General features: G+C 35.8%; 2 protein-coding genes across 2 annotated transcripts; one reads left to right on the top strand and one right to left on the bottom strand.

The window, feature by feature from the left end:
- Positions 1 to 517: 517 nt before the first annotated feature.
- mafbb (v-maf avian musculoaponeurotic fibrosarcoma oncogene homolog Bb) lies at positions 518 to 2,460 on the bottom strand. Its single transcript, XM_048172103.1, has one exon. The coding sequence runs from the start codon at positions 2,225 to 2,227 to the stop codon at positions 1,262 to 1,264; it is 966 nt and encodes a 321-aa protein (XP_048028060.1). The 5' UTR covers positions 2,228 to 2,460; the 3' UTR covers positions 518 to 1,261.
- A 1,255-nt stretch (positions 2,461 to 3,715) lies between these two features.
- On the top strand, positions 3,716 to 10,605 carry si:dkeyp-97e7.9 (DEP domain-containing mTOR-interacting protein). Its single transcript, XM_048172102.1, has 9 exons — positions 3,716 to 4,367; positions 4,568 to 4,746; positions 5,032 to 5,155; positions 7,679 to 7,857; positions 8,056 to 8,265; positions 9,487 to 9,621; positions 9,796 to 9,866; positions 9,949 to 10,053; positions 10,164 to 10,605. The coding sequence occupies exons 1-9, from the start codon at positions 4,285 to 4,287 to the stop codon at positions 10,287 to 10,289; spliced, it is 1,212 nt and encodes a 403-aa protein (XP_048028059.1). The 5' UTR covers positions 3,716 to 4,284; the 3' UTR covers positions 10,290 to 10,605.
- The last annotated feature ends 1,117 nt before the right edge of the window (positions 10,606 to 11,722 follow it).

Consider the following 11,722-nt stretch of genomic DNA (forward strand, 5'->3'; position numbering starts at 1 on the left):
AAATCCTCTCAATTCATTACCAAACTGCAAAAATTCTAAAGCTACACATTGACCGCGATTTAGAGTTTAGATTACTCATTTTTCTCGTAAAGTCTGTCATAATGGGCTGGTCTTTCCAGCAAAACTTTCTGTGTTACTGGAGTTCGCAGTACAACAATTACGTTCAAGAGAAATGAAGCGACAGTTCGGATGAATGGCCTTTGCTTTCCTCTTAAGGAGAGGGCAGAGGGCTAAACTTATTTCCACCTTGGTGCAATCAGTGCCGTGCAGCTCTTCTCTGAGTCTCTCGAGTCATTACAAACACAGTTGTCTCAGGAAACAGCCGTTAAGCAAGGTCAAAGGTTGCTGCAAGTAGACATACCTGCGTTCTGGCTTTTTTTTTTATGTTCACATGATCTTTTATATGTGTGTGTTGTTTCAGGTCAATCTGTGTCGACATTTAATGAACAATGTGGTTGATGGGTTACATATAAAACATAAGGTTCATACAAAAATAAGAGAGATTAGGAAACTCAAATACTTTTTTGCTTCAAAAATTTATTCTGGGGGTAACAATGAAATGCAAATCACAATCTTATACTCTTCAAAAGAGTTTAAGGAACAGTTTGTTAAAATGGTACAACTGATTAATGAAACAAATAAAAGATATACAAAATGTTCAAACAAACAAAAATACCAATGCAATGCATCTATTGCCAAAAGGGTCAAATGTCATTTGCATAGCTGAGATGGCTGATGGAGTTTGTTGTGAAAACTCGAAGATAAAAGATACATTATCAAAACCAGCTTGACATGTCAGAGATAAAGTCGAGTGAAAATATAAAATAGCCTACTGAATAAGAGAATTAAAACTTTCTCCTCCGCTGACACACACACACACACACACACACACACACACTCACACACAAACACACACACAAGATGGTTTGCTGGTCTTGCAGCTGGTTTTAGAGAGGTTTTGGTACACTGTAAAAAATAACAAATCACCTTATATAATTAATGTAGTTCAGATAACATAATATTTTGAGTTTCTGTTGATTAAACCAATCACCTTCATTGTATTAACTCAAATTTTTAATTTCAATGAACTCTAAATTTTAAGTCAACCAGGTAACTTACTTTTTTAAGTTAAACCAACAATTCTTTTTTACAGTGTAGCCCATGTTTCAGTTGGTCAGACTAGCAAACAATCTTGTGCTGGTTTAAGATGTTTTTTTTTTATTATTATTATTTAGCAGAAACTCCTAAAATACATTTTGAGCTATCGCAAAAATTCAGGTGATGATGGATTTTCACAAGAGGGTCCATTGCTCTGTCGGTTCATTCCGACAACTAGCCTCTCGCATTTGAGTTTATACGCGTCCCTCTCGCGCACCAGCCGACTGAGCTCGTGCTTCAGCTGCTCCACTTGCGTCGCGAGGCTCGTCTTCTCGTGCTCCAGAATGTGTTTCTGCTGAACGCGTTTGTGCCGACACGACTGCGCGTACCCGCGGTTTTTCAACGTACGGCGTTTCTGCTTCAGGCGGATGATTTCGTCCTTGCTCATGCCGCGGAGGTGTCGGTTGAGCTCGCGCACAGACATGGACACCAACTGCTGGTCGGAGAAGCGGCTCTCCGCGCGCTCGCTGCGCCTGTGGTGCGTCTGCTGGTGGGACTTCAGGTGCGTCGCTCCTTGAGATGAGCAGTCGAGGTGCTGCATTAACTGATCCATGCTTTTTCCGTGCGCAAAGTCGGGATTGTGGCCGAGCTCGGTGTACTGCTGCTGCTGCTGCTGCTGCTGATGATGATACTGGTGCACGCTTGGTGCGTGGAACTGACCCATGCTCCTGTATCCATCCATCTCTGCCTGGTGGAGCTGAGGCGGGTGTGCATGCATGAGATTCGCGCTTAAGGCTTCCCGGACATCCTCATGCGTTAGTTCAAGACAGTGTGGATCTGCGTGCTGTGGATAAGTCCCCGTGCTCAGGGTCCAGTAGAGATCTTCAGCACTGCTTCTCTGTCCACTCGGGCTGAAGCTCGGCGATGAAGGCACGGAGCTGCACGGGGTGCTCATGGGTGTGCTGGACACGGAGCCTGGTACGTGTAGACCGCACTGCTGGATAAAAGAGCGGTCTGGTCCCAAAGCTGCAGCCTCCTTCTTCACGTCAAACCTCATGTCAAAGTCACCGTAGTCCATATTCAGCTGATTTTTTGCCAGGTCCAGAAGACCATGATGCTCCGCCGTCATGATTTCTGCTGATGTTTCGATGAAGCGAACAACTTATTGCTGTGGTTTAAGTTGCATTAAGGTTTTGAAAACACCTCTCAGGCTATAAAATCGAGCTGGAGGTGAAGACAGTTCTTTCAACCACCCTCCTAAACAATTTAGCCAACGGGAAGTTGGCAGGATTTCGCCTTTTAGTTTCAGATGGTCTCTCGTTGACCAGCGCAGGATGTATGTTGAAAAGAAAGTAAATCACGCTGCTTTAAAAGCAGCCGCGCAGTGAGACCACGCCCTCTTTCCTATCACAGCTGTCACTCTCACCAAAACACGTTCAAGTTACATTTACCTCAAATCAAAAGAAAAACCCAAGTTATATTTTGTACATTGAAAAAGAAACCTATTCATTTTTATTTTCAAGTTTTTCAAGTTTGATTCTCAGTATACAATAAATAACATATTTTTACTACCACAATACACTTTACAAGCTGCTACCACAATATAAACTTTACAGTAGGCTATAATGATCATTGGCAGTCACAAACATTACGGTGTGCATTCTGATGACTTATATTTCACAATTTCTAATTGCCATTAAATTAGCCTACATCACGTTTATACATTTGAGCTATTAAAATCTGATTGTCATTGTAAAAAGCACTGATAGGCTACTCACAGGTGGTGCAACGGAAGGCCACGCGACCCCTTATTAAAGCTGGCCTCTCCAGCAACTGTGACCAATAATAATAAAGAGAGAGAACATTGTCTTCTATCATCAGGGTAGCACATGACACTACAATAAGGTTATAAGCATGAAATAAAATGCAACAAAAATGTACTCCAATGTACATGACAGATGACAAAAGTAAAAAGAAACTTGTTAAATAAAATCTAAACATCTGGGAACGCCCTTTTCCCTATAAATTGTAGCTTTACTTATATAAAAAAGCATAATTTTAACAAGTGTATTGCTTTTGTGCTATATGTATTGCTTTGTTTAATTTAACAGGTTTTAACTGTTGTATACAGTGTATCATTATATTTTTCCCCCCTATATTGTAGGTATAAGAATGCAAAAAAAGAGAGATAATTTAGGGGAGAAATGGACATGTTTTAGTTTTGTGAGATTCACCCTGAAAAAAAGCCTCCTCTCCCCTCAGCCAATGTAAGACAGTCTTTACTGAAAAGTTAAAACTAGAGATGCACCGATATATCAGCCAATAAACGTATCGGCCGATAAAAATAAATTTTCACACTATCGGCTATTGGAAATTAATAACATTCAGAAAGTTAAGAAATATTAATTTAATCTTCAGAATTTAGATAGTGTGTTCATATTAATTTGAGTAATGTGTTTGTTTATAACTGATTCCAGTTACTCTGAAACAAGTTGATGAAATAGAGAGAATAAAGTGTTTATTTGCAAAATATAACAATTAAAAATATAATGATTAATTATTAATTATAATGAAATTATCATTAATTTAAAAAAAAGGTATAAAAGGCAGAACCCCCAAACTATCGGTATCGTTATCGGTATCATCAGATATCACTCGGCTATCGGTATCGGTGGAGAAATTTAGTATCGTAGTTAAAACACCTAACTGGAAGCAATTTTGAGATGAGCCATAAGTTAAGATGGTATTTGGGCCCAAAGATTATCTCAGGTTGGAAGATCCTCAGAAAACTCATGGTGTATGTTTCTCTGGTAACTCTTTTACTGACACCATGTGGCCTTTGTGTGAAACTGCTGATATGTTTTCAAATATGTGATAATGTAGGTAATTTTTACATTTACAAATGAACAGTTAAGACAGCATCAGTGCATCTGCTTTTAAATGTTTTGTCTGGAGAAGGTTGGTCGTAAGATCACCCTAAACTTGGGAAAATATTTAAAGTTCTTGTGACAAAGAGAGTGAGTGAGAGAGAGAGCGAGAGAGAGAGAGAGAGAATATATTTGTATACACAACATTTCAAAGCATTGAAAAACTGGTGCCTCTGTTCACTGGATATTTAGTAAACACAAAAGCACCAATAAAGCGAAGGAAACAAGTGCACAAAAGCAGAGCCTTGACAGAACATTCATGGAGCTACTGGGAAACATTCAAAGTACAATGATGACAAGACACCAAAAAGCTGAGGTAATGATTGCCGGAGAACAGCTAAGGTACGCAATATTCGCAAAGCTTAGTCCCAGGAGGACATTTACATAAAATGACAGTTATAAACCTCACCAACTCATGCTTGCAAGATTTAATTATATATTGTATTATTTGTTGGATATTGAAACATGTTACACAGTATGTTATTTTCTTTCTTTTTTTTTTTTTTTTTACATAATAATGGCTCTAATAATCTGTTTTGAAGATTACGACTACATGATAGCAAGTTGATTAAGGACCACAGACACCATTTGCGAACGTACCCGAATTGTTTTGTGGCTCAGGAACTTATTGATTGGCTGATTGCTCATAAAGAAGTGCCTGATCGAGAGACTGCTGTCCAGCTCATGCAGCACCTCATGGACCACGATATCATTCATCACGGTAGAACATTATTTACTGTACACCAAATAACAAAGACTATGATACAGGAAGGTCATATCTGCTGTGTTGTCTCATATTAGAACATGATATGTTGTCACATTATATGTTGTCTCATATTAGAACAATATTATACACGGTAGAACATTATTTACTGTACACCAAATAACAAAGAATATGATACAAGACCATATCTACTGTGTTGTCTCATATTAGGTTTGTGTGTTTGAATGAACAGGTTGAACTGTGCTAGTTAATGTATACTTTACAATTTTTTCATCTTTATAGTGTGTGATAAATGGCCAGTGTTCAAAGACGCCAAATACTTGTACAGATTCAGAAAGGATGATGGCACATTTCCTTTCAACATAGAAGTTAAGATCTTCATGCGTGGACAGAGGCTGTATGAATAGTAAGACATTTTCTCAGGAAGTAAAAAAAATGCTTTAAATGTTAAAGCTGCAGTCCGTAACTTTTTTTTTTGTTAAAAATGATTCAAAATCAATTTTTGAGCATGTACATAACCAGCCAGTTTTCAAAACTATCTCCTTACCTTAGCCCGATTCACAACGGTAAGCTTGTAATATTGTTTTATAATAAAATTGGTACTGGTGGGTTTGCGCTGTAAATTCCAGTCTTTGCATGATTACATCACGTCTGTTTACATGAAGAAGTAGTTCCAGCTAGCTGGTTATATGGCATGTGAAGGATGCTGCAGGCGGCGGATCATTTATAGCCTTTTCTCACAGCAGCTTCAATAATTAAACTAATTATTTTGATGGCAGATTGTAATGATGTCCAAATGATAATCATTAGTGACAACTGGAGATTAATCTGCAGTCAAAAGCAAAAGACTTCAGACTGCGGAGTGGCTACAGTAATTGAAAGCTATAGGTACCGCCAGGGACGGACTGGGACTAAAAAACGGCCCTGGACTTTGACTAGGCCCGGCCCAAAGCAATCAGCGAGCGGAAGCTCAACCTGAATAAACAAATGATGGAATGGATTTTAAAAATTTTTTTGGGAATTTTTATTCCAAATTTGCTGTTATAACAGCATATTATACAATCTATTCCATGCTGTCTTAAAATGAATTTATTACTTAATAATCTTAATTAACTTATGCAGTAATTAATCTTACTGCACAAATAATAATACCACATCTAAATGAAAATGCACCATTACAAATGTAGCTTCTGTATTCAAAATCTTCAATATTTCTTAATATTAGCTACTGCATGCGGTCAGTTATTTTGCGACATTTAGCGGCTTCAGTATCTAAATTCTTCTTTTTTTTTCTCTCACCTTCTCAGCCCCACCCTTTTCTTTCCGTTTTTTACCCGCGGCCGCGTTATGCATATTGTTTGTTTGTTTCTATGCTTCTTCTATCTAACGTCTTTGCTGTTGGTTTCTTCCTACTCTTCCACTTCTTCTTCTCCTTACTTGGCGGCCACAGCCAGTGCAGCTGACATCCAACTTAAAGGTGCATTGCTGCCACCTACAGTACTGGAGTGTGAAACAGATTAGTGGGGGAAAAAACAGGTGATGACTGCGTGCGTGGCGGGTGGTGGGCCGGCCCGCCGGCCGTCCTGGAGTACCGGCCGTTCTGTGATTCTCCAGATCACACAGATGGCCAGTCCGTCCCTGGGTACCACTAATACACACTAAATACACATAATCATGCAATGTTGTTAACATTAACAATTTGAGAACAAAGTATAACAATAATAATAATTTGCATGGTTTGACGTGATCTGACTTATGCAATTATTACATTTAATCTCCATTGATAGCGCGATTTATTGCTTTTTTTCTCAGTTGGTCAGAACAAAAGTGGCAGACATGTTACTTTTCCAGTGAAAAATCTTATTTTGGTCATACTTCCAAGACGTAGAATCTGTGACTGGCAGCAAACATTAGATTCTTCTGCGCTGAGGAGCCTTGCCGATGCACAACCCACGTAAAGATAATTCTGCAAATAACTGCAATTGCAGGTTTCAAACAGAGATGGCGACAAGGAGGCAAAAGTTACGGACTGCAGCTTTAATTTGCTTTTTCTGGAGTAGCTTTAAATGGCAGTCATCACTCATTTATATTTAATATTATGAAATAATATAAAATACTTGCCACCAAGTCCATTATGTTGTCCAAGAATTTTCAAGCTAAATCCCCCAAATTCAGTACAGACCTTTTTTTTTTTTTTTTGTGGTAACACTTTACAAAAAGCATTTGTTAACTTTAGTTAATGCTTAGGTACTAAAACTCACAATGAACTTAATTTATAAACTAGGTTAATGTTAATTTACACAGTAAATATATTCATATCAAATACGTTCATTGTTTCATAATACATTAGTGTACTTATTGAAACGTTAAAAGAGTTTGGGGTTGGTAAAGGTTTTTTGAAAGAAAATAATACTTTTGTTCAGCAAGGATGCATTAAATTGATCAAATGTTACAGTAAAGACATTGTCAATGTTACAAAATATTTCTATTTCAAATACTACTATTATTCATCAAAGAATCCTGAAAAAATGTATCACTGTTTCCCAAAAAACATTGACATTTTTCAACATTGATAATAAGACATGTTTCTTGAGCTCCAAAACACCATATTAGAATGATTTCTGAAAATTTAGCTTTGGAATAAAATACATTTCAAATTATATTCAAACTGAAAACAGTTATTTGAAATTGTAATAATATCTCATAATATTTCTCTTTTACTGTATTTTTGATCAAATAAATGCTGCATTTGTGAGCATAGGAGACTACTTTCAAAAACATTAAAAAAATCTTATGACCCCAAACTTTTGAATGGTAGTGTAAATATAGAAATTAACATTTTTCTACATTTAGAAATGCTGTAAAAGTATTTTCATTATTAGTCTCTTTAAAAATTCCTGTATCAAAATCCATCTGTTGCTTTTTACAGTCTGATTACAAGCAAAGACTCCATCTTACAGCTGAGACAGGAAAAGGGAGTGGCTTATGAACGTTCTTTCCCTGGTTACATGTTAATTGATTGGCTGCTACAGAATGGTGAAATAGAGAGTCGACGACAAGGACTAGATCTCTGTAAGGCCCTACTGGAGCATGATATCATTCAGCATGGTAAGAAAAATAACTATCACCTTATGATAGTGTGTATTACTATGCCATTAAGTCAAAATGCACAGCCTGTTAAGTTCATCTAATGCAACATACCTGTTTATAGAGCAATAACTTCTTCAAGTAATGTTATATCTTCGGTGATTTCTCTCTTCTTTCTTTGCCTTGCTGAAACAATCCACTCTTCTTTTCACTCTGCAGTCTCTCTGAAGCACCACTTTTTTGACAGCGGGCTGCTGTATCAATTCTGTATTAACTTTCGCCGGCGGCGCCGTCTCTCTGAACTGTTGCATGAGACAGAGAATGAAGAGGTTGAATGTATAACACAGCATAACCAAGAAGACCAGGCTGACAGTCCCTTCACACTGCGTAAAGCTTCTCCATCTGAGAGACACAGTGACTTCTTATCTGGTATTAAAATTATTAAAAATACTACAAATATATTTCCATGCTTTGATATGGAGAGTTCGAGCTTGAGCGGTGATGCTTAGGCAAATAGCTCAATTTATTCCGAGTGACTTTCAGCACACTAATTGCAGGGTCAGCACCGTCTGGAGCAATATAGCAATATGAAGTTAAGTGCCTTGCTCAAGGGCACAGCTGAGATATCACAGCATAATGAGCGCAGTAACTCAACATTTCCATGCACATCCATTTATGCAACCTGCAACCTTTGTGTCAGCAAGCCAGCTCCTTAACCTAGGGTTTCTCATAATTATATTTTACACCAAAGGCCCCTTTTCATAACCCCAAACTATTCATGGACCCCCAGACACATAACAAAATGTAATACTGCCAACATAACAATTGGAGCAAATTACTGGGAGGAAAAATGTAATATATATATATATATATATATATATATATATATATGTGTGTGTGTGTGTGTGTGTGTGTGTGTGTGTGTGTGTGTTTGTGTGTACAGTCAAACCAAAAATTATTCAGACACTAGATATAATTTTTTATATATTTTTACTAGCGGGTCCAAGACACTGTAGTTCATTTATGAAAGTGAGGATAGCAAACATATATATATATATATATATATATATATATATATATATATATATATATATATATATATATATATATATATATATGTGTGTGTATGTAAAATGGGGTCAGTATGATTTAAAAAAAACGTAATACTTTTATTTAGCAAAGATGCATTAAATTGACCAAAGGTGACAGTAAAGACATTGTTACAAAAAATATTTTAAATACATGCTGTTTGTGTGTGTGTGTGTGTGTGTGTGTGTGTGTGTGTGTGTGTGTTTATTAAAGAATCCTGAAAAAATGTAACTCAGTTTCATTAAGCAGCACATACTGATATTGATAATAATAAGAAATGTTTCTTGAGCACCAAATCAGCATATTAGAATATAATTTGTGAAGGATTATGTGACATTGAAGACTGGAGTAATGGTTGCTATAAATTCAGCTTTGCCATATTACATTTTAAAATATGTTAAAATTTTAAAACAGTTATTTAAAATTTTCTAAAATACCACAATATTACTCTTAGACTGTATTTCTGATACAGTAACCCCACCACAATAACCAACATTTTAAAGGTTGTGTACATTACATAAATAAACTTTTCTAATTCATAATTCTGATTTCAAATTCCAGTTCAGCCTGCTGATTTAAATGTGCCTACAAATGGACGCCGTGGAAGTTTGACCCACCAGCAACTCAGTTCATGTGGACACCCACTCACTGTTTCTCTTACTGCTGCTCTTGCAGTACGATGCAATCCAACATCAGGTTATAGGAGAGCATTTGCATGCTTTTGACAATCTGTTACAGACAAATTGTTATATTTCAAAGTTTTATTTTAGGAGAAAGGGTATTTTAAAAGTTTGCAAAAAAATAGTGATATTAATCTATCAGTTGCCAAATTCTGAGCGCAAAATATATGTGAATTTTTGTTATTGACAGTGCTGAAAAGACATGTAACCTGTGAGGAGCTGTTATCTCCAGGTGCTCCTTATGTAAAAAGAGTTCTTACGGTGAGTCTTGCTAGATCATGCTCAGCTAGCCATTAAAAGAACCTTGAACTACAGTTTGTTTATGTGAGTTTTATAATTAAAGATCCTCGGTGATGACCTAGGCTGGGGCTTTGTAGTACGGGGAAAATCACCTTGTTATGTTCAGGCAGTGGATCCTGGAAGCCCTGCTGCGGCAGCAGGAGTTAAGGTGATCATAACACGTAAACACAAACACAATTGCTTACGCAATAAAAATTTTGAATCCATCATCAGCTTCAGCTGGTCTCCAATTGTTTTTTTTGTTTTTTTTTTGCTTAGGTGCGCCAGTTTGTGTGCCGAGTGAATGGGCGCAGTGTGCTTCACCTCGACTATCGTACCCTCTCAAAGCTGGTGATGACTGGACCCCGTTTTGTTACTTTGGAAGTGATGCAACCACTGGATTAATTCAGCATAGATGGAATTAAATAATGTATACATTTGAAATGAGTCACTATGCGTAGTACTAGGATGAAGGATGTGCAATATTTTCCCCTCCTTATATCATGTAACTCTTCCAATATATTAATATGACATAATGATTTTTTTTGTTTATTATTTTGAGGTTAAAATAAAGAAGTCATTACTAAAATCATATAAATCTAGCTCCATGTCTGATTGGAGTTTTGGTTTTACACAGTCTAGTGGGACATGTCCTCCCCAGTATTCAAATTAGTGGTCATCCAATATGTAGGCTATATTTCACTAGTTCATCCTTAAAGGTGCCCTAGAATCAAAAATTGAAATTATCTTGGCATAATTGAATAACAAGAGTTCAGTACATGGAAAAGACATACATTGAGTTTCAAACACCATTGCTTCCTCCTTCTTATGTAAATCTCATTTGTTAAAAAGACCGGTAACACTTTAGAATAACTCACGCTATGAAGCATTAGTTAAGCATTAGTAAATAGTTAATTCATCATTTATAAAACATTAATAGACATTAGTAAGCCATTTATAAATACAGCTATAAATGCTTTGTTCTTGATTTATAAGCATATCTATAATGTGTTTAATAATTGTATTTTCATACTTTATTAATAATCAATTTATCATTTCTAAATTATGTATTACATTATTCACAAACCAGTAATTTAGGAGTTGTCAGTGGTTCATAAGATCATTTAGGAAGTGTAAGTAAATGATTAATAAAATATTTAAATGTACATTTATGCATCTTGTTATTTAGACATATAGTATTAGTTACTCAGTGTGTTAATAAATGCTTTATTAACATATTCCTAGTGTCAAAACTACCTCGGTACTAACTTTAAAACATTAGAGAACAGCAGTGCAGAAGATCACTGAACCTTTAAATCTCATTTATAAAAGCTTTACAAAGCATAAATAGTCCTCACTTTAGATGAGCTCACAAAAATAGTTAACTGACTGCTTCTAAATGTTTTATAACTACCTGAATTAATCATGAATTGCAGTAGGAATATGTGTTAATAAAACATTTACTAACACACTAAGTAACTATTACTATATGTCTAAATAATAAGATGTATAAATGAATGTTTAAATAGTTTATTAATCATTTACTTACACTTACTAAATGAACTACTGACAACTCCTAAATAACTGGTTTTGTAAATAATGTAATACTTAATTTAGAAATGATAAATTGATTATTAATAAAGTATGAAAATACAATTATTAAACACATTATAGATATGCTTATAAATCAAGAATAAAGCAATTATATCTGTATTTATAAACTACTTACTAATGTCTGTTAATGCTTTATAAGTGATGAAATAACTATTAACTAATGCTTAACTAATGCTTCATAGTGTGCAGTTATTATAAAGTGTTACCAAAAGACCTCTGAAAAA

This window comes from Megalobrama amblycephala, linkage group LG21 (assembly GCF_018812025.1).
Source record: "Megalobrama amblycephala isolate DHTTF-2021 linkage group LG21, ASM1881202v1, whole genome shotgun sequence".
Classification (NCBI taxonomy): Eukaryota; Metazoa; Chordata; class Actinopteri; order Cypriniformes; family Xenocyprididae; genus Megalobrama; species Megalobrama amblycephala.

Excerpts from the sequence above, each read along its gene's own strand:
- si:dkeyp-97e7.9 (XM_048172102.1), top strand. The coding sequence starts at position 4,285 with ATGGAGCTACTGGGAAACATTCAAAGTACAATGATGACAAGACACCAA. Across the intron at positions 4,747-5,031 it reads CCACGATATCATTCATCACG|TGTGTGATAAATGGCCAGTG; the intron begins GTAGAACATTAT and ends TCATCTTTATAG. Across the intron at positions 8,266-9,486 it reads ACACAGTGACTTCTTATCTG|TTCAGCCTGCTGATTTAAAT; the intron begins GTATTAAAATTA and ends TTCAAATTCCAG.
- mafbb (XM_048172103.1), bottom strand. The coding sequence starts at position 2,227 with ATGACGGCGGAGCATCATGGTCTTCTGGACCTGGCAAAAAATCAGCTG.